At 39.6% G+C, this 23,909-nt stretch overlaps 1 protein-coding gene across 2 annotated transcripts in view; it reads right to left on the bottom strand.

Annotated features, from left to right (window-relative positions):
* Positions 1-794: 794 nt before the first annotated feature.
* The window catches only part of FTCDNL1 (formiminotransferase cyclodeaminase N-terminal like), a 47,962-nt gene continuing 24,847 nt past the window's right edge, over positions 795-23,909 (bottom strand). For both annotated transcript variants that reach the window (XM_082658558.1, XM_082658559.1), the window contains 2 exons: positions 12,508-12,693; positions 795-2,012 (listed from right to left, as the gene is read on the bottom strand). In XM_082658558.1, coding sequence (XP_082514684.1) covers positions 1,576-2,012; positions 12,508-12,693 — 623 coding nt within the window. In that variant the 3' untranslated portion in view covers positions 795-1,575. The remainder of the gene's footprint in view (positions 2,013-12,507; positions 12,694-23,909) is intronic.

Below are 23,909 nucleotides of genomic sequence, written 5' to 3'. Positions count from 1 at the left end.
TGGAGAGGTTAATCCAGGCAAGTGGCAAATGAATCAACTCCTACTACAACCCCTAATGACTCAGTGACAACCTGTCCCTCTCTCATGTGTTTAATATTGATGACCAAAACTGAAGCAAAGCTCTAGAAGAGGTCTGGAAAAAGTGTTAATATATTTCATTTTTACATTACAGCTTACAAAGTACTTCCATTTATCCCCTAGAACACAATCTGAGTGGGAACTCTTTTCCCTGTTTTATAGGCAATGAAACTATGCCTACGGGGAAGGTAAGGGCAAGGACCAGAACCCAAGCCAGAATCCACTGTCCATCGCTTATCCTACTAGGCCACATGGCCTCTGCCAAAGCAAGAGAAAAAAGAGGCATGACAACTTCTCAGCTCTCCCAGACTCACTGGGTCTAACTGGAGAGCATTTGGCCTCTTCATCACAGCAACTAAACTTCCTTACGCCTGAAAACCACACCTGGTTCATCATTTCTCCATCTTTGCTGTATTTATATTAAACAGCAAAAAGAAAACACCCCCAAAAAAGCACAATTCTGAAACACAATTAATGCAATCACAGTCAAGAGTCAAATGTAAGTCAAAAAAATATACTAGGATAGATTACTGGATCCTGTAAAAAGACTGAGTTCAACCTCTTTTTTATTTTTAATTACTTAAAATAAACTCACATTATGTGCTCTTATTAGACAAGACCATAATCTTTCTTGCTAAACAAAACCTATGGAAAAATACATTTCTTTGTGCTTTATGAACAGAAAGCATCTTGTACCAAAGAATTATAAGCACTAAGGATTTACATAAAATTGCCAGAATCAGCAAGTGGTGGCTTCTTTCAGTTCACAGAGAGGCAACCTATTTTGATTTCTTTCAAATAACATTTTTCCACCAAAACCCTTCTCTTTGCTCAAGAGCAATAAATTCCCTAAACCTTCAGACTTCCCATTTAAATTCCAAAAAGGATAAATACAATCCCTTGAAGTCATGCCCAACACCATCATTCCACTTCTCCACATAAACATAAAAAAATTAGACAAATCTGGCTCCAGAATGAACAGTGGGTCATCCCAAACAAGGCAGGAAAGAACAATCATGCTTCGAAAGAGTAATTTTATTTTATAATTCTCCCCATTTTTTAGTTACTTAGTACCTGATTTTTAAAAGTGCACATTAAAAAAATGATTACTTAAAAAATGAGAGTTGAATACAGGACTCTGGAATAAAGAGGTCAGGAAAACCAAATAAATTGAGTCCGTTTTTAGTTTTGTTCATGATAATTAAAGACGATTTGGCAACGATGGCCATTTTACCCAGCTGATTCAGGAGGGCTTCTAGTACATGCAAGTGCATGAACTTGATACACGAAGTTTTAATGACGACTAGAAATATCATAAGGCGATTATGGACAATCTATCAACACCTGTTGTTGTCACTGGACAGAGAATGCTTCCAGTTTTCCAACTCACAGCTGGAACCAAGCTCTTGGATCTTCTACTCGTCTTCACTGGCCAAAAGAAAACTTTGTAATGGCTGATATTTTTTCCTTACAATTTCAATGAAGCCTTAGATTGGATCACATGAAAATGCCTCTGCGTATCTTCCAGAACTCCCCAATACCTTCCTTAATAGCATATTCAGCACAGTTCTTGCACTCTTGGGGTGTAAATCCAATTAATGCTCTTCCTTTAATGCCAATTCCCTGATCACTTGCCAATTTTTTAACTTGAGCTTCTATGTAATGAGGAGATACATAATAAAAATGGTCCCCAAGGACACTGTAAGCCATGTATTGAGAGCCTTCTGAGGTTTCTGTAACTTCTTGATCTTCAAAACTCTCTACATTGCAAGCTATCTCAATTTTCTCTTCGTGAGGAAAAGCCATCGTTTGGACGCCCTTCAATCCATTCACATTTGAGCCCCGAATGGCACTAGCGATCTCTTTTCCCAGAGCCAAGTCTTGAGAATCTATGGTAACATTGCAGTTCATCACATATGGGCTAGCGCCGATGCCTAAATCATTAGAAAAGCATGTTAATCAAGCAAAGTGAAAGCCTCATTTTGAAGATTCTATTCTTTACCCAATTTTAATCCAAGGAGTTTCCTTTACTTGGTTTTACTTTTAAAATAATACACAAATATTCCTCATTATCAACTCCAGAATTGTCTAAAGGTCATACATATTTTTAATAACAGAGTTATTTGAGCTATAAGCAGATACTTTTATCTACTCTAAATGTATCTGGATGTTTTTTCTAGAATGGTTAAGAAAAGCCCTGACTTTCTAAAGTATCAACAGATATTTCAAAAGGCACATTTGAAAATTAAATATCAACAGCAGCAAAATGTCTTGGCCTTCCATTCATTTCGAAGGCCATCTCCACAGGGGCTGGAATTCAGTGCCAGGACTACGGGTCTGGGAGACAGGAATAAATCACACTCTGTACCCATCCCTTCCACCCCAAACACAGACCCATCATCACTGAGCTAGGTTAAGATCGGATTCAAATGAACCTCAGCAACAGTCTTGGCTAGGAAAGGAGGTCACTAAAAAGTGACAAACAGTCTTGGAATTGGGAAGGACAAAGGGACTCTTGTGTCTCATGACCATGTGGGTTTGGCAGGGCAGGGTTTGGGGCACTATGTATACCTTCTTGGTATAACCAGTTGGAGGCATCTCTTTCTTCCATCCCCAGCTTCCCAAGGGACTGGGACTGCCATTGCTACTCCAGAGCCTGGTTACTCTAGAGCCCAGGGGCAACTGTCCTGCTTTTCCCTGCCTTGGGGAAGATGCAGCTCATGTTACATAAATAGCCCTGCTCTAATTATAGTTTACATTATAAGATGGACAACTTGGTTAAATTAGCATTGGTATAAAAAGCTTAGGTTTGCAGTTTCTTCGTTTTGGGGGAACTTTACATTTCTAAACGCAAAGTGACTAGGGATTGATGAGGGATAAAAGGCTGACCTCACCTTCAGCATAAGACAGTTCTTTAGTTACTATTCCAACATTATTTTACTGTCAATGCTTTTTCTTGCTACTTTCAAACTTATTGCTCATGGTGTCAGTATCCAGTGAGAGATCCTGCTGAATTCACTTTCCCCTAGACAGTCGTGGTTTGGGGGCTTTGCTGCCTAGCCTGGGTACTCTCATACTAATAGACGCTTTACAGAAAATCAGCACACGGAAACCACATTTCATCTTTTTCCCACACATGTACATAATGAAACATTTCAACTCCCGAGGCTGGGCCTCTTCCTACTGGGAATTCTGCAGGAATGAATCAGATTACAGTATTTCTCCATAATGCTTATTTCATAAAAATTAAATTTCCTAACAGTCAATACACATCTCTCTCAACCTCATACACCAATCACTTACTCTAAATATCTTTGAGAATTATATCAGTTTTAACATTTCACAGAGTACAATTGGAAATTTTTCTTGTCAATGCTAATGTCATTCATTAATGGAAAGCATCCAAGCATGGTTTCTCTCTCCTCTACCCCTCAACAGGTGATGTTACAAACAGTCCCATTTTTCTCATATCTGATATACATACCCTATTCTGACTCAAGAAGTGGCCTCATCTTTATCATTATTCAAACAAATAGCTAGATCACACTCAGATTTTGCTGAAAAGTATGTATACATATATTGGGTTATACTAAGTATTGATACTATTCAAAATACTTATTGGGCCTATTGTGCTTTGCTATACCAGAACTTTGATATGCCCAGTCAACATTCAGATATTCATACGTAAGTTATCAGCTTGGGGGAGCTAGTCACTTCCAAGGCAAGTTCGTTCATATGGACCCAGGGCTCTTCCTCCCCACCGTATGGTGGCATGGACCATTCCATCCCTAAAGACATGGGATTTTTTCTGAATCCCCCATCCAGCAGATTCCAAGGCACCTGTTACCACCATGTGCCCAATAACTGTACCTTCTGTCACAGAATTTCTAAAATTGATCATTCTTGCTAATAAATGAACTCATTACCTAAGATAAGTTATTAGATGTAGAATAAGCTTAGACGTTAAGTCCAGAGCACAAGAGTGCCATAAAGAATTCACTTGTCCCAACACTGATTTGCTTAATTAAAATAAATCTCTACTTAAAAAAATTCCTTCAAAAGCTAATTATTTCTTAGAAAAATAAAATTGAACATTAGAAGTAACTTTTATATTCTCTTCTAAATAAAATAAGAGTAATCACAAACAACACAGAATAATCATTTCTTTTGTGTATGCTCTTGTTATGTGTGTTTTAAATTCTTTTTTAAAATTTATTTATTTATTTTTGGCTGCATTGGGTCTTTGTTGCTGTGCATGGGCTGTCTCTAGTTGTGTTGAGCAGGGGCTATTCTTCGTTGCGGTGCGCGGGCTTCAGTAGTTGTGGCACACGGGCTCAATAGTTGTGGCTCGTGGGCTGTAGAGCACAGGCTCAGTAGTTGTGGCGCACGGTCTTAGTTGCTCCATGTCATGTGGGATCTTCCCGGACCAGGGATCGAACCCGTGTCCCCTGCATTGGCAGGCGGATTCTTAACCACTGCGCCTCCAGGGAAGTCCCTTAAATACTTCTATTAAACTTTAATTATACAGTAATTAATTTTGTTTTATCATTATATCTTATTCAAGCAGTGAATAAACAGAGACAGTCAATGAAGCTGAGAAGTTTCTGGCCTAATCAGGTAGTAGTACCCTTCCTGAGGGGTTGTGAGGTCATGACCCATTTCTTAGAAGGAAAGAAAGGAAGAAAGGGAGAAAGAAAGGGAAAAAGAAAAGAAGAAGAGGGCTTCCCTGGTGGCGCAGTGGTTGAGAGTCCACCTGCCGATGCAGGGGACATGGGTTCGTGCCCCAGTCCTGGAAGATCCCACATGCCGCGGAGCACCTAGGCCCGTGAGCCATAGCTGCTGAGCCTGCGCATCCAGAGCCTGTGCTCCGCAACGGGAGAGGCCACAACAGTGAGAGGCCTGCGTACCACAAAAAAAAAAAGAAAAGAAGAAGAGAAACTGCTTTCTGCCCAAATGCACGCATTTCTAATTCCTCCATTTAATCCTTCCCACGTCCAACACCAATATGGTGATCCAATTCTAATGAATCAAATTCTGCATTTAAATCCAGCAGTCCCAGTGACCTTATATGAAATGCTGAATTTGATTTTTTTTATGCTAGTTTAAACTTAGTAAAGATTCTTTAAATAAGGGAGGTAATTAATCCCAGAAAATCGTAATTCTAGTTAAATGTCATATAATTAAAGAAATTCCATTTTTTGCTCTAAAATTAGAAACCTGATGTGAAAGTTTGTTTCTCAGTTTGCGGTCTCGCCCCGCTCCTGCCTCCCGCAGATTGGCACTCGGCTGCTCTGGCGGCAGCATGAATCTCCTCACTGCAAAGCTGAAATTCCAATTTTATTCCAACGCAACTGTCACAACGCCCTGAAGCAAGCTAAAAACAAGGAAAAAAATCTTTGGTATGATTTCACTTTCCATGTGTTCTTTAATGAAAAATTTATCATTCTAAATATTGGTGTTTACTCCTAGTTATATACTTTTTTTATCAAAAAGAAAAAGAAACTGAGATTCAGTTGCTATTATTTCACAGGGAAATATAACAGGCCTGATGTTTTCCTGACAATTCTGTTATTTTCTTGTGTGGAAACACTGTATTTATCATATACTGTACGGCTGGTGATTCAGATATTGTAGAGACCTTATGGTGAACTGATATAGATGTAAACTCTTTATGCCAGATTGTTTAAGCATAAAAAAAACAAATGCACTTAATTAACATCTGATGTGTAGCTTTTGCAAACACAAATGCAATATTTGTGTTTGAGCACTGGCAGTAATGACTGTGAACTATGCTATTAATGTCTGGTTTAAAGATGCTTGCGGTAGGACCATGTCTGGAATAACACAAATAAAAAACTGCATTCAGACAAAACAATAGTGAAGAGGCCATTAGAAAAATGAAAAAGCAGCACTCAAAAGAAACACATGTATTTTTTTCCCCCTTTAGATCAAAATTATTCTCAAAAATAGTTCCAGGTGCCATCATCTTCAATCAATTAATGGTGAAAAGATTCTATATATTTTCCTCCACAGAAAGGATTTCATTTTAGGGAGTCAGAAGTTGCTAAGGGATGTATTTAGAAGTTCTATTTATCATATTAAGTTCCTCTTTGGCGGCTTAGTTTTAAAAGATGCATGAGGAGAGAGCCGAGGTGGTGCTTTGGGATATTTGGCATTTTTATATCTGAAGAGAGAACTGCAAATTTGTGGATTACATTACAGTTTGAATAAATAAAGAGATTCTCATGAACTAATGTGCGACTCCCTCATTAAATATGTTTTTACTGAAAACCTGCTGAGTTCCAGGAACCATGCAGGTTACTGGGTGTAAAAACATGAAAGTTAAAATAACATAAAACCTAGCCTAAATGTGGTCCTTGCTTCAGACTAACAAACAGAGCAAGAAAACAGACTTGGAACTCAGGTTCAAAAATATAAACAGCTGTTATTACACCAAAAGCAATTAGTCATCATTACGTATTGGTATTTTAAATTTTTTAGAACATGTACTAAAGAGAAACCACAGCTGAAACAGGACATTTGATGACTAAAGCCATAAAACTCAAACATAATTGCTAAGTCCAATACTCCCATGGCGGGAAGAATGCAGGACTCTTATGCCTGTGGCCAAATCCACAGAAAAGAAAGCTGAGTGACACTGTGTGGCATAGGGCCGGCAGTGGCTCCCCGTGAGTCTGAATTCAAGTTCTGCCTCTTCAGGGACACTGCCTCTGCTCAGCTGTCTTTCAGCAAAATGGCTATGACGTTTTCCCACTCTGCAAGGAATTGTGAGCCTCAATTTCTCAACTCTGAATCTTTCAGAGTAACAGTACTTCAGAGAGGAAATCACAGAGGTAGATACATGTTAGTATCATAATGGAATGAAGCCAGTCCAGTTGAAAGGAACCTCAGGTGACCTGCCTGCTCCCAGGTTTTCTATAGAACAGTGCCTTTCACCAGCTCATGCAGAGACAAAAGCAAAGTCCTTCATGCTTCTATTACAGGTTACACACTTATTACACATTGAGCCTTTCATCTTCCATCACTCCAACTAGATTTACAAGCAAATGTAGAAAATTATGAAAATAGGTTCCTCAAAACAGGACTCATTCTAAAACTAGAAATTATTTTTCAAAGACTAGGTAAAGTTTTGGGTGTGAAGTAAACGGCATTATTCAATGTCAAGAAAAGTGCCTGATGCTGCAACTTCTCATTTACTGAGACAGAAGTAAGCAGGGACAGCTCTCACTAACCCATTGAAATAACTAAACAGAAGTCCTTGATTCCAAGATGTGCCAATTACCTCCATCTATGATTCCTAAGGCATCACATGAAACTACAGTTCAAAGAATTGTCCCTCTATTTTTAAACAATGATGCATATATGCAGGCCAGTCATATATCAGCCAGCGGTGTTTAAATTATCCTATAAATGTTTAGGGTTTTAAAATATATATGTATAAAGTATTTATTTATAGATCTAAAAGTATCAACTATTACTGCTTTGTCCTTATTTATGTTCCTCATGAGCTGGCCAACTACAAACTTTTAAAAGGAATTTGGTTTAAAAGATTTTGTGTGTTTGGCACTGACTATGGGTGTTAATCATTTCTGAGCTCACTTTTTTCTCTTCTGTTTATAATATTCTCAGGGAACTTCAAAACAGAAACCTGTTCCCTTATAGATTCTGCTTCCTCTTGGGTACTGTGTAGATTACTTTGTCACTGGAAAGTTAACTGTAAGTGTTCAGTTGATAGCACCAATCATTTCTATTTAATTTTTTTAGGAAAAGAAATAAATACAGCAATGTGTTGAAGCTTTTCTGTTTTGATGGGAGGAGTGGAAAACTATGTTGAGAAACATTGATGTAAATAAAAAATGTTAGAAAAATATATAAAGCCATTAAATTTAAAAATAAGGAGGGAAATCGCCATAGTTAGGAACTAAATTCACTGAAAAACTAGATGAATAACATTTCTACCCTAATGACAGAGGTGCTAGAAATTCTCCTTCAGTAGATATTACTTTTAAAAATGAAAACATTTTACTCCTTCTTACGTGTTTCTTAAGAGATAATTCGTGCAAGTAAGGTAACCTAAGATTTCGGTTGATTATGTGTCTTAAACTCGAATTATAATCTTGTTCATGAAATATTAGAAACTGTTTATCCATATCCTTTATTCACTGTTCCTCTCTGAAACATTTTACTTTTCTATTAGAATCTGCTTTGAGCCTATTAAATGAGGTGTCTCTCGATGAATAACAGTCTACCTAGGCTTGGCAACTTATAATTTTCATGTTTTTTGCACAAACTGAGGATTCTGCCACTTAGGAGATATTAGCAAAAAAGACATACGGAGGGGAAAGTTGTGTTACTTTTCCCTTCTTATCTTAAATCTTTCATCAGCAATCTGAATAAATGCAATGACACCCAGCTTTTATAAAACTGATCATTGATAAACCTCAATAATTAGCCTTTATGAAAGATGATGGAAAGTAATCACAAGATCAAATCAATTTAGAGAAATAATGAAAATAAGTTGAAAGCTTTAAGAATTTAAAAACACTTTTCTTACAAATATATAACATAAATAAAATAAATAGATGCATACATATATTTTACAATATTGAGATCATACTGTTTATACTACTTTATATCCTTTGGCCTTGACACTGGCTTTCTCTCTGCCTGAGACTACTGTCCACATCTCCACGTGGCTAACTGCCTCTCTACCAGTCTTTGCTCCAACACTGCCTTCACTATGAGGTCTACTTTGGTTTATCCCATTTAAAAACTGTAGTTCAGGACCTCCCTGGTGGCGCAGTGGTTGAGAGTCCGCCTGCCGATGCAGGGGACACGGGTTCGTGCCCCGGTCCGGGAAGATCCCACGTGCCGCGTAGCGGCTGGGCCCGTGAGCCATGGCCGCTGAGCCTGCGCGTCCGGAGCCTGTGCTCCGCAACAGGAGAGGCCACAGCGATGAGAGGCCCGCGTACCCCCCCCAAAAAAAAAAGAAACTGAACAGGACAATGGGAATCATGTGTCTGGGATGGGAGTGAACTACAGTTTTGTTTGTTTTTTTGGCTGTAGCACTTATTTTCTAACATACTATATAATTCTTTATTTATTAAGCTTGTTATTTACTGTCGCTCTCTTCACCCCTTCCCCACTGGAATGTAAATTCTTTTTTTTTTTTGGCTGCGTTGAGTCTTCGTTGCTGCTCGCAGGTTTTCTCTAGTTGCGGCGAGCGGGGGCTACTCTTCGTTGCGGTGCGCGGGCTTCTCACTGCGGTGGCTCCTCTTGTTGCGGAGCACGGGCTCTAGGTGCACGGGCTTCAGTAGTTGTGGTACGTGGGCTCAATAGTTGTGGCTCACGGGCTTAGCTGCTCCGCGGCATGTGAGATCTTCCTGGACCAGGGCTTGAACCTGTGTCCCCTGCATTGGCAGGCAGATTCTTAACCACTGCACCACCAGGAAAATCCCTGGAATGTAAATTCTTTGAGGGCAAATAAATTCTATTTTCCCCACTGACGATAGTGCCTAGCACATACTAGGTACTTGATAAATATTTGTTGCAGGGACTTCCCTGGTGGTCCAGTGGCTAAGACTCCACGCTCCCAATGCAGGGGGCTCTGGGTTCGATCCCTGGTCAGGGAACTAGCTCCCACATGCTGCAACTAAGAGTTCGCATGCCACAGCTAAGACCCGGCACAGTCAAATAAATACATAAATAAAAATATTTAAAAAAATATATTTGTTGCATTAATTAATAAACTGCAAATTCTCTCTACATTGTATTGTATTTTTCAAGTCTCTAAAAATTCTTCCAAACCTTCACACTTAATTGCTTGCATAATAGTCTTTCACCTAGGTATAGCTTATTTAATAATCACTCTCAAATACTGAACATTTACATTGTTTCCCGTATTTACTATTATAAATAGTTCTTTGATAAACATACTTGTGCATAAGTACATGTACTTTTTATTATTTCCTCAAGAATAAATCTATTTCCTTAAGATAAATCTATCACTAGAACTAGAATTTCTGCAAAGCAGTTACATATATTCTTGGAGCTCTTAATACACATCACCAACTCACTTCCAAAAAGTTTATACCAATTGATGCTACCGTTAGTAGCATGAGTGCCTCTAACTAAATCTTTATCAGTATCAAATTTTACCTTTAAAATACCATCTTTAAACATTTTTGTCCCAATCTTGGCATTTTAAAGTAAACTTAGGATTTTCAGATGTTGATGAAATTCTCCATGTAAATCACAGATCTCCACATGGAGTAAAAATAGAGAAGAAATTAGAAATCCCAATGGCTTGTCCATTCCAATCAAACAATGTAAAATGGGTGAGATTATCCCAATACCAGACAACCATTAGGTGAGATGGGGGAGCAGTGTTCACTTTGGTTTAGACAATTACAAACCAAGTTTGTTCTTAGAAGATTGAATATGATTAGTGATAACATGAACATTTAGTCTTTAACTCAGATACGCTTTTTAGAGTCCTCTAAAGTTCTCCCTAAATACCGACCCATTCAGTCTCATAGCAGTGCAGAAAGAGAATGAAGTTTTTCCAGGGACTGCCTAATCCAATACTAAAGCCAGTTCTGTTCTCTAGTACTAGGATCCCTGCTTCTAATTCCTGTTCACTGACTGTAATCCCAGTCACTGGGCACTGCGCTGACAAGGTTTGTGAAATAATCCTTTCAGTCTTTAGTAAGGCCCAAATTAGAAGCCAGGAAATAGCTGTCTGAAAATTTAGTCACAAACTTACACTTCTACATTTGTGAGACAAATCGTGGGAAAATATGTGAGGTTCAAATTGGCAGGGAGCAATCAGCTTCTTCCTTTTTCCATAAGTAAAGACTAACACACAATTTTTTATAAATCTTTTCTCTAAATGGAAGGAAAAAATGGCCCCTTAGTACTGTGTTCGGCACTTAATAGACATTATTTCAACTTCACAGTCTCATGAGGGAGACATAATTATTATGTCCATTTTATAGATATGGGAACTGAGGCTTCATGAGTTAAGGAACACTCTGAAGTCACACGGCCAATGAACAGCAAGGCCAGGATTTGAGCAGAGCCTCAAAGCCTGCACTGTTTTCATTGTACTGCTCTGCTTGATTATAGATATCATTGGTTTGAGAGCAGAATTCTGCACCAGGGATTAGTAACCAAAAGCCTATGGGTAACTGCACCATGGGGAAATGTGTTTCTTATGGTTGCCCACTTCTTGCTCCTTGGGAACCTAGTATCTTAGTAACGGCTAAAATATTAACTGACTATGAAAATGTTACCTAGCATGGTTTAATTTGTGATCCCTACAGAAGATACTTGAGGGTGAAAGAATTAAGACTCAAATAAATGGCACTAGGATGGTGAAGTGCAGTGAATGGGGATGGCATTTTGGATGGGGTGCTACTGCCTTTTCCGAAGGTAAGCTCTAAGCAAGGAGTGGGTCTGGAGTAGCAGAGAGAGGTAAGAGTTGGTGAGATCCAGGGGAAGGAAGAATACCATTCCCCATGTTTGTTCTCTCTGGCCTAGAGCCTGCTGTGTAGAAAAGCTTGTCTCCAGGGTGCCTCTAGAACTGACTTCCAGCTGTAAGCATCAACTTGGACACACTGGGTGTTTAAGTGCTGAAAGACTTTCCTACCAGCTAAATGTAAGCTCTACCCAAGTCCTGAGCCACCGAGTGTCCCCAGGATACACGCTCATGCCCAGCACAGCAGCGGGCCTCCAGGACCTGTCCTGGTGTCAACCATTCTCACCATCAGTGGCCACGCTGCAGGGCTCGTTATTTATCTTGAACATCACTCTTGGGGGCTCTCATGGAATATATGATGAGGGCTTCCAGCCTCTCTGGTCAGCTCATGAAGGCATGGGTAAGAAAGAGGCATGAGGAGACCTTCAACCAAGTCAAGAAGGAGCCCCAGCTAAAGCCCTCCTGTATTATGTGGGAGGGATCAAATGAAGGCGACCTCAGAATACTCAAGTTTAAAAACAAAAGCAAAGGGGCTTCCCTGGTGGCGCAGTGGTTAAGAATCTGCCTTCCAATGCAGGGGACATGGGTTCAAGCCCTGGTCCGGGAAGATCCCACATGCCGTGCAGCAACTAAGCCCGTGCGCCACAGCTATTGAGCCTGCGCTCTAGAGCCCACAAGCCACAACTACTGAGACCACAAGCCACAACTACTGAAGCCCGCGCGTCTAGAGCCCGTGCTCCACAACAAGAGAAGCCACCGCAATGAGAAGCCCGCACACCACAACAAAGAGTAGCCCCTGCTCGTTGCAACTAGAGAAAGCCTGTGTGTAGCAACGAAGACCCAATGCAGCCAAAAATAAATAAATTAAATAAATAAATTAAAAAACAACAACAACAACAACAAAAGCAGAACAAAACCATACTGTGAACCTGTTAAACCACATCTTCGGGCAGGTGCAACTCCCAGGTCAGGTTTAAGAGCGCTGAAATCCCTCCTTGTGAACCAGCCCAGTTGTTTCCTTCTCTGGACAAGAGTGCGCTTCTCAGGCAGGTCGGCCTCACCAAAGAAAAACACACTGCAGCCAGGAACACGCTGGACCAGATTCTCAGCAAGGTCTATGGACAGTGGGAAATTTTAACAAAATTAAATTAAAATCAGGCCTAATGAAAGAAAATAAAGCACATAATTTTCTTTATTTTATTGTGGTAAAATATATTTAACACAAAATTTACCATTCTAACCATTTCTAAGTGTACAGTTCAGTAGCATTAAGTGCATTCCCATCACTGTTACAACCATCACCACTAAAGCATATAATTCACACAAATTTTAAAAATCAAAGTTTGAGCATAATTAATTTTCCCTTGAAGTTAGTCTCATAATAAAAAGTTTGTCTATGTACAAGGAGGCTAGAATTTCTAAGCCATTATGAATCTAATTCCATAAGGAAAATTCATCACTAAGATTAATAAAATTGGTACCTTCAATTTTTTAACTATTTTATAACAGCCCCAAATTATGTATACTGTTAGGAGAAAGAAAAAGTTAAGAATACAGGGGCCAGATCTGCATTGTCCAATATGGTAACCCTTAGCTACACAATTCCATTAAATTTTAATTTTAATTTTAATTAATTAAATGAAATGCAATAAAAGTTAGTTTTTTCAGTTGCATGAGCCACATTTCAAGTGCTCAATAACCACATGTGGCCAGTGGTCTTCCTATTGGACAGTGCAGATACAGAACATTTCCATCATCACAGAAAGTTCTACTGGATAGTATTGGGTCAGATATTCTGTAAGGAAGCCTAGTATTTAAATATAATTTTATGGAGGCTACTCTCTGAATGACGTTTTTTCATTCTCTTCTGCCATTTTTATATCTAGATTCTGTCTCTGACCTTATCTTTTCAAGGCAGATTACAGAATTACCTTCCTGTTTTTTCTAGAGAACTGCTTTAGGGGACTGCTGTTTGCAGCTGACAGCATGTTTTCATGGCACTAATCACAGTCCCCTGTAAGCAAGGATAGAGATAGCATAAATTTTTTTCTGATGTATAGATGCAGGTATTTGGGAATTGGGGTACTGGCCTGGGACAGCAGGACTGTGGGCCTCCCCTATTTGGAGGCCCATCATGGAACATCAGAGGCTGAGATGGGGCCTTTAGCCCCATAAGCACAGGAAACCTCTCCAACTACAATTCTGAAGGTTGGTTATTTGTTTGTTTCTAATGTAGACTGCTATGCTGATGGGAGGGGTGAAATGTGGAGGGCATTAAAAAAATTTTATACCTCTGGGTTGTATGAAGTCTAGGGAAATGTTCTTTTTTAAAAATATTTATTTATTTATTATTAATTTAGTTTGGCTGTACCAGGTCTTAGTTGCGGCCCACGGGATCTTCGTTGAGGCATGTGGGATCTTTAGTTGCAGCATGCACACTCTTAGTTGCGGCACGCATGCAGGATCTAGTTCCCTGACCAGGGATCGAACCAGGCCCCCTGCATTGGGAGTGCAGTCTTACGCACTGGACCACCAGGGAAGTCCCGGAGAAACATTCTTTCTCTGAGTCAGGTAGAGACTCTAGCACTAGAAGCCCGTGATATGTAGACACCACAAAGCCAAGAAAATCTCCCAAATTTACTAAGTGAACTCTACTTCTTTAACACTACTTTAAGACGCTAAAGGACCATGGGCTTCAGGGCGGGGGAGCGGGCAGATGCCAGTGACACAGTTAACAGAGGTTTAGGAATTGTAAAATAATGTTTAGGCAGTTACCTAAGTACTCCCCTGAAATCTGGAATGGCAGAGAGCAGGGGTGGCAGAAGAAAGGGAAAATGGTTTAGGAGACTTAGTTAAGACATCTTAACATCTGACAACTCTCCAAATTGTTTGGGTCACCGTTATCTGCTCCAGCCATAACTTAGAGTGACTCACACTTTGGTTGTCACAGGAGCCTAAGACACAAACTGTGATGCTAAAGCCCCTCCTTCTAAATAGAAATAGTGTGACCTATTTCCTGGCTCTGCTCAGTTCTTGGCCTAGCCAGGCCAGCACCTCCATTTGGAACTACAGTTCTGGAGTATTGCGTAAGTTTATAAAGCCCAGAATGCTGTAAAGGAGGATTCTTGGAGCCTGGTTCTTAAAGGGCAAAGCAGGGGGAGATATTTGCAGTAGCAACTCCCAGCTGTCAGCAGCTGGGGGGTTGAGGGCAGGGGTACATTTTGGTTTAGTAGAATTAGCATACGCTTTTGAGGCCAGAAGATATTGGTTTGAATACCATTTATGCTCCTTAATACCTGTTTGGGATCTTGAGCAATTTTTTTTGACATCTCTGAGCCTCAAGTTCTTTGTCTGTAAGGTGAAAATGGAAAAAGAAAAAAAAAGCTTCCTCTAAAGCACCAACTCCTTATCTAGAAATCTGGCAATTAAAAGGAATAAAAATAAGCATTTATCCTGCCTTTCCTGTATAAACTGTATTTCAGGGTAGCCAGATAGCCTGAACTGATGAGGGAAAGATTTTTTAATAGAAAAAAATCCAACTAATAAATGTGGAAGAAATGATATGATTAGAAAATCACCATTTTGGAGACCCTAAGAAAATAACTGTTTCAGGCAAAGATCATCAATGGATAAAACCCTCATGAAAAGCCAATTAGGAACAAGGGCAATTCATCTTTGCATCACCAGATGTGAGATAATCAGACATTGTGGCTTCCTGATAGGACATATATGAAGCTCACAGCCCACCTTTGAAGAAGTTTTGCCAAAAAAAAAAAAAAAAAAGAACTTCAACCCGATCAAGGGGCTAACTTAAAGTCTGTATGAAATGAGAGGGATAAAGAAACAAATTAAATGACACCACAAGGGAGCAAACAGATGATCCAGAATGTGGAAATTCCATAGGACAACTGACCTAGTTTCTGCAACCAGTGAATTGGAGGAAAAAAGAGGGGCGGGGAACTGGGCTAGATCAAAAGAGACAGAGATACAACAACCACCTCAATATGTGAACCATGTGTAGATCCAGATTCAGACAAGCCCATCATAGAAAGACGTTTGCTTGGGTTATACACTGGATATTAGATGGTACCAAAAAATGATCATTTTGTTGGGTGTGATAATGGCATTGTGGCAATATAAGAAAATGTCCATATTGCTTACAGATATTTTAAATATGCAGGGGTGAAATAATATGATTTTTGGAACTTGCTTTAAAAAACCTTTAATAAAACTAAAGGAAAAAAGAGGGAGATAAAAAGAGAGGAAAGGAGAAAAAATAAAGGAAGTAAAAAAAAAGAGGAGAGGGGGGAAGATGGTGGAAGAGTAAGACACGGAGATCACCTTCCTCCCCACAGATACATCAGAAATACATCTACACGTGGAACAACTCCTACAGAACACCTACTGAACGCTGGCAGAAGACTTCAGACCTCCCAAAAGGCAAGAAACTCCCCACTTACCTGGGTAGGGCAAAAGAAAAAAGAATAAACAGAGACAAAAGAATAGGGATGGGACCTGCACCAGTGGGAGGGAGCTGTGAAGGAGGAAAGGTTTCCACACACTAGGAAGCCCCTTCGCGGGCAGAGACTGCGGGTGTTGGAGGGGGGAAGCTTCGGAGCCATGGAGGAGAGCACAGCACAGCAACAGGGGTGCGGAGGGCAAAGCAGAGAGATTCCCACACAGAGGATCGGTGCCAACCCGCACTCACCAGCCACTCACCAGCCTGAGAGGTTTATCTGCTCAACCGCCGGGGCGGGAGGGGCTGGGAGTTGAGGCTCCGGCTTCGGTCGGAGCGCTGGGAGAGGACTGGGGTTGGCGGCATGAACACAGCCTGCAGGGGGTTAGTGCGCCACGGCTGGCCGGGAGGGACTCCGGGGAAAAGTCGGGACCTGCCGAAGAGGCAAGAGACTTTTTCTTCCCTCTGTTTCCTAGTGCGCGAGGAGAGGGGATTCAGAACGCTGCTTAAAGGAGCTCCAGAGACGGGTGCGAGCCGCGGCTAACAGCGCAGATCCCAGAGCTGGGCCATGAGATGCTAAGGCTGCTGCTGCCGCCACCAAGAAGCCTGTGTGCGAGCACAGGTCACTATCCACACCCCACTTCCGGGAGCCTGTGCAACCCGCCACTGCCAGAGTCCCGGGATCCAGGGACAACTTCCCCGGGAGAACGCACGGCGCGCCTCAGGTTGGTGCAACGTCATGCCTGCCTCTGTGCTGCAGGCTCGCCCCGCACTCCGTGCCCCTCCCTCCCCCCGGCCTGAGTGAGCCAGAGCCCCCGAGTCAGCTGCTCCTTTAACCCAGTCCTGTCTGAGCGAAGAACAGACTCCCTCAGGCGACCTACATGCAGAGGCGGAGCCAAATCCAAAGCTGAGCCCCGGGAGCTGTGAGAACAAAGAAGAGAAAGGGAAATCTCTCCCAGCAGCCTCAGAAGCAGTGGATTAAATCTCCACAATCAACTTGATGTACCTGCATCTGTGGAATACATGAAAAGACAACGAATCATCCCAAATTGAGGAGGTGGACTTTGAGAGCAAGATTTATTATTTTTTCCCTTTTCCTCTTTTTGTGAGTGTGTATGTGTATGCTTCTGTGTGATATTTTGTCTGTATAGCTTTGCTTTCACCATTTGTCCTACAGTTCCATCCGTCCGTTTTTTTTTGTTGTTGTTTTTTTGGGTTTTTTTACTTAAAAATTTTTTTTTCTTAATAATTATTTTTTATTTTAATAATTTATTTTATTTTATCTTACTTTATTTTATTTTCTTTTATCCTCCTTCTTACTTTCTACTTTTGCTCCCTTTTATTCTGAGCCGTGTGGATGAAAGGCTCTTGGTGTTGCAGCCAGGAGTCAGTCCAGTGCCTCCGAGGTGGGAGAGCCAACTTCAGGACACTGGTCCACAAGAGACCTCCCAGCTCCACATAATATCAAACAGCAAAAATCTCCCAGAGATCTCCATCTCAACACCAACACCCAGCTTCACTCAAAGACCAGCAAGCTACAGTGCTGGACACCCTATGCCAAACAACTGGCAAGACAGGAACACAACCCCATCCATTAGCAGAGAGGCTGCCTAAAATCATAATAAGGTCACAGACACCCCAAAACACAACACCAGACATGGACTTGCCCACCAGAAAGACAAGATCCAGCCTCATCCACCAGAACACAGGCACTAGTCCCCTCCACCAGGAAGCATACACAAACCACTGAACCAACCTTAGCCACTGGAGACAGACACCAAAAACAACGGGAACTGCGAACTTGCAGCCTGCAAAAAGGAGACCCCAAACACAGTAAGTTAAGCAAAATGAGAAGACAGAGAAACACACAGCAGATGAAGGAACAAGGTAAAAACCCACCAGACCTAACAAATGAAGAGGAAATAGGCAGTCTACCTGAAAAAGAATTCAGAATAATGATAGTAAAGATGATCCAAAATCCTGGAAATAGAATAGAGAAAATGCAAGAAACATTTAACAAGGACCTAGAAGAACTAAAGATGAAACAAGCAATGACGAACAACACAATAAATGAAATTAAAAATACTCTAGAAGGGATCAATAGCACAATAACTGAGGCAGAAGAACGGATAAGTGACCTGGAAGATAAAATAGTGGAAATAGCTACTGCAGAGCAGAATAAAGAAAAAAGAATGAAAAGAACTGAGGACAGTCTCAGAGACCTCTGGGACAACATTAAATGCACCAATATTCGAATCATAGGGGTTCCAGAAGAAGAAGAGAAAAAGAAAGGGACTGAGAAAATATTTGAAGAGATTATAGTTGAAAACTTCCCTAATATGGGAAAGGAAATAGTTAATCAAGTCCAGGAAGCACAGAGAGTCCCATACAGGATAAATCCAAGGAGAAACACGCCAAGACACATATTAATCAAACTGTCAAAAATTAAATACAAAGAAAACATATTAAAAGCAGCAAGGGAAAAACAACAAATAGCACACAAGGGAATCCCCATAAGGTTAACAGCTGATCTTTCAGCAGAAACTCTGCAAGCCAGAAGGGACTGGCAGGACATATTTAAAGTGATGAAGGAGAAAAACCTACAACCAAGATTACTCTACCAAGCAAGAATCTCACTCAGATTTAATGGAGAAATTAAAACCTTTACAGACAAGCAAAAGCTGAGAGAGTTCAGCACCACCAAACCAGCTTTACAACAAATGCTAAAAGATCTTCTCTAGGCAAGAAACACAAGAGAAGGAAAAGACCTACAATAACAAACCCAAAACAATTGACAAAATGGGAATAGAAACATACATATCGATAATTACCTCGAATGTAAATGGATTAAATGCTCCCACCAAAAGCCACAGACTGGCTGAATGGATACAAAAACAAGACCCATATATATGCTGTCTACAAGAGACCCACTTCAGACCTAGAGACACATACACACTGAAAGTGAGGGGATGGAAAAAGATATTCCATACAAATGGAAACCAAAAGAAAGCTGGAGTAGCAATTATCATATCAGACAAAATAGACTTTAAATAAAGACTATTAGAAGAGACAAAGGAGGACACTACATAATGATCAAGGGATCCATCCAAGAAGAAGATATAACAATTGTAAATATTTATGCATCCAACATAAGAGCACCTCAATACATAAGGCAAATACTAACAGCCATAAAAGGGGAAATCGACAGTAACACATTCATAGTAGGGAACTTTAACACCCCACTTTCACCAATGGACAGATCATCCAAAATGAAAATAAATAAGGAAACACAAGCTTTCAATGATACATTAAACAAGATGGACTTAATTGATATAGGACATTTCATCCAACAACAACAGAATACACATTTTTCTCAAGTGCTCATGGAACAGTCTCCAGGATAAATCATATCTTGGGTCACAAATCAAGCCTTGGTAAATTTAGAGGAAACGGAAATCATATCAATATCTTTACTGACGACATTGCTATGAGACTAGATATCAATTACAGGAAAAGATCTATAAAAAATACAAACACATGGAGGCTAAACAATACACTACTTAATAACGAACTGATCACTGAAGAAATCAAAGATGAAATCAAAAAATACCTAGAAACAAATGACAATGGAGACACGATGACCCAAAACCTATGGGATGCAGCAAAAGCAGTTCTAAGAGGAGGGTTTATAGCAATGCAATCCTACCTTAAGAAACAGGAAACATCTCGAATAAACAACCTAACCTTGCACCTAAAGCTATTAGAGAAAGAAGAACAAACCTTGCACCTAAAGCTATTAGAGAAAGAAGAACAAAAAAACCCCAAAGTTAAAAGAAGGAAAGAAATCATAAAGATCAGATAAGAAATAAATGAAAAAGAAATGAAGGAAACGATAGCAAAGATCAATAAAACTAAAGCTGGTTCTTTGAAAAGATAAACAAAATTGATAAACCATTAGCCAGACTCATCGAGAAAAAAAGGGAGAAGACTCAAATCAACAGAATTAGAAATGAAAAAGGAGAAGCAACAACTGACACTGCAGAAATACAAAAGATCATGAGAGATTACTACAAGCAACTATATGCCAATAAAATGGACAACTTGGAAGAAATGCACAACCTGCCAAGAGTGAATCAGGAAGAAATAGAAAATATGAATAGACCAATCACAAGCACTGAAATTGAAACTGTGATTAAAAATCTTCCAACAAACAAAAGCCCAGGAACAGATGGCTTCAAAGGCGAATTCTATCAAACATTTAGATGAGGGCTAACACCTATCCTTCTCAAACTCTTCCAAAATATAGAAGAGGGAGGAACACTCCCAAACTCATTCTACGAGGCCACCATCACCCGATACCAAAACCAGACAAGGATGTCACAAAGAAAGAAAACTACAGGCTAATATCACTGATGAACATAGATGCAAAAGTCCTCAACAAAATACTAGCAAACAGAATCCAACAGACATTAAAAGCATCATACACCATGATCAAGTGGGGTTTATTCCAGGAATGCAGGGATTCTTCAATATACGCAAATCAATCAATGTGCTACACCATATTAACAAACTGAAGGAGAAAAACCATATGGTCATCTCAATAGATGCAGAGAAAGCTTTCCACAAAATTCAACACCCACGTATGATAAAAACTCTTCAGAATGTAGGCATAGAGGGAACTTTCCTCAACATAATAAAGGCCATATATGACAAACCCACAGCCAACATGTCCTCAATGGTGAAAAACTGAAAGCATTTCCACTAAGATCAGGAACAAGACAAGGTTGCCCACTCTCACCACTCTTATTCAACATAGTTTTGGAACTTTTAGCCACAGCAATCAGAGAAGAAAAGGAAATAAAAGGAATCCAAATCAGAAAAGAAGTAAAGCTGTCACTGTTTGCAGATGACATGATACTATACACAGAGAATCCTAAAGATGCTACCAGAAAACCACAAGGGCTAATCAATGAATTTGGTAAAGTAGCAGAATACAAAATTAATGCACAGAAATCTCTGGCATTCCTATACACTAGTGATGAAAAATCTGAAAGTGAAAACAAGAAAACACTCCCATTTTCCACTGCAACAAAAAGAATAAAATATCTAGGAATAAACCTACCTAAGGAGACAAAAGACCTGTATGCAGAAAATTATAAGACACTGATGAAAGAAATTAAAGATGATACAAATAGATGGAGAGATATACCATGTTCTTGGATTGGAAGAATCAACATTGTGAAAATGACTCTACTACCCAAAGCAATCTATAGATTCACTGCAATCCCTATCAAACTACCAATGGCATTTTTCACAGAACTAGAACAAAAAATTTCACAATTTGTATGGAAACACAAAAGACCCCAAATAGCCAGAGCAATCTTGAGAACGAAAAACGGAGCTGGAGGAATCAGGCTCCCTGACTTCAGACTATACTACAAAGCTACTAATCAAGACAGCATGGTACTGGCACAAAAACAGAAATATAGACCAATGGAACAGGATAGAAAGCCCAGAGATAAACCCACGCACATATGGTCACCTTATCTTTGATAAAAGAGGCAGGAATGTATAGTGGAGAAAGGACAGCCTCTTCAATAAGTGGTGCTGGGAAAACTAGACAGGTACATGTAAAAGTATGAGATTAGAACACTCCCTAATACCATACACAAAAATAAGCTCAAAATGGATTAAAGACCTAAATGTAAGGCCAGAAACTATCAAACTCTTAGAGGAAAACATAGGCAGAACACTCTATGACATAAATCACAGCAAGATCCTTTTTGACCCACCTCCTAGAGAAATGGAAATAAAAACAAAAATAAACAAATGGGACCTAATGAAACTTCAAAGCTTTTGCACAGCAAAGGAAACCATAAACAAGACCAAAAGACAACCCTCAGAATAGGAGAAAATATTTGCAAATGAAGCAACTGACAAAGGATTAATCTCCAAAATTTATAAGCAGCTCATGCAGCTCAATAACAAAAAAACAAACAACCCAATCGAAAAATGGGCAGAAGACCTAAATAGACATTTCTCCAAAGAAGATATACAGACTGCCAACAAACACATGAAAGAATGCTCAACATCATTAATCATTAGAGAAATGCAAATCAAAACTACAATGAGATATCATCTCACACCGGTCAGAATGGCCATCATCAAAAAATCTAGAAACAATAAATGCTGGAGAGGGTGTGGAGAAAAGGGAACACTCTTGCACTGCTGGTGGGAATGTGAATTGGTACAGCCACTATGGAGAACAGTATGGAGGTTCCTTAAAAAACTACAAATAGAACTACCATATGACCCAGCAATCCCACTACTGGGCATATACCCTGAGAAAACCATAATTCAAAAAGAGTCATGTACCAAAATGTTCATTGCAGCTCTATTTACAATAACCAGGAGATGGAAACAACCTAAGTGTCCATCATTGGATGAATGGATAAAGAAGATGTGGCACATATATACAATGGAATATTACTCAGCCATAAAAAGAAATGAAATTGAGTTATTTGTAGTGAGGTGGATGGACCTAGAGTCTGTCATACAGAGTGAAGTAAGTCAGAAAGAGAAAGACAAATACTGTATGCTAACACATATATATGGAATCTAAGAAAAGAAAATGTCATGAAGAACCTAGGGATAGGACAGGAATAAAGACACAGACCTACTAGAGCATGGACTTGAGGATATGGGGAGGGGGAAGGGTAAGCTGTGACAAAGTGAGAGAGTGGCATGGACATATATACACTACCAAACGTAAAACAGATAGCTAGTGGGAAGCAGCCGCATAGCACAGGGAGATCAGCCCGGTGCTTTGTGACCACCTAGATGGGTGGGATAGGGAGGGTGGGAGGGAGGGAGACGCAAGAGGGAAGAGATATGGGAACATGTGTATATGTATAACTGATTCACTTTGTTATAAAGCAGAAACTAACACACCATTATAAAGCAATTATACTCCAATGAAGATGTAAAATAAAATAAAATAATAAATAAATAAATAATAAAAGAAAAAAGAAAGAAAAGAAACCACCTCATAGAATGGATACAGAGATTAAGATTAGATAAACTAAGAAAAGCATCTAGCACAATGCCTGGTGCACAGTAGCCAGGGTATGTTGCTTCCTTTCCCTTCTGTGAGCCTACACCACTGTTCTAAATTCTGAAAATTCTGAATACCTTCCTGGACTGGTGTGTCCCTACTTACTAGAAATCCCCATATATTTTAACAACACTTCTCTTCCATTATCTCTTCTATACCAATTCATGGTAGAAGGAATCAAATTTAATTTTTACTCTCCAATGAAGAAAAAAAGATATTTCATTATTCTCATACAATGAAAAGACCACCAAAGCCAAAATGATATTTAGCAATAGAGACAGCACATTATACTCTTCATACTCAAGGAAATATCTTTTATGTTTCTAATGATTGCAAGCCAAGGGCCCAAGGTAGGTATTTGTAATGTAGCTGAAGAGTAAAATTCAGATTGCCTGCATTTCAAAGAAATGTCTCAAATTTAGTCAGAAGAATAGTTACTAGCAAGCTATTTTATTTGTTATATAAATTGCATTCAAAAAAACTGGTTTTAATTGTATAATTTTATTTTCACAATTAATCTATGTAAAAATTATCCCCTGTACTGTAATTTCAAATGCTCACATCATACAAACAAACAGGCCTGTTAAAGGAGATAAAAATTTTGAATCTTCAAGGTCAAGTCTCACAGTTTTCAGATAAGTGACATTATTATTTAAAGCAACAGTTCTGTGTGCATTTCCCATAAAGCGATTGTTCCCTCAACAGTGAAGTCAAGCATTTCCAGAGCAGGAACTTTTCACATTTTCAATGAGTCCCAAGAA

This window comes from Grampus griseus (assembly GCF_964374135.1).
Source record: "Grampus griseus genome assembly, chromosome: 7".
Lineage (NCBI taxonomy): Eukaryota > Metazoa > Chordata > Mammalia > Artiodactyla > Delphinidae > Grampus > Grampus griseus.
Note: the sequence above shows the minus strand (reverse complement) of the source record. Positions and strands in the feature narration are given on the sequence as shown.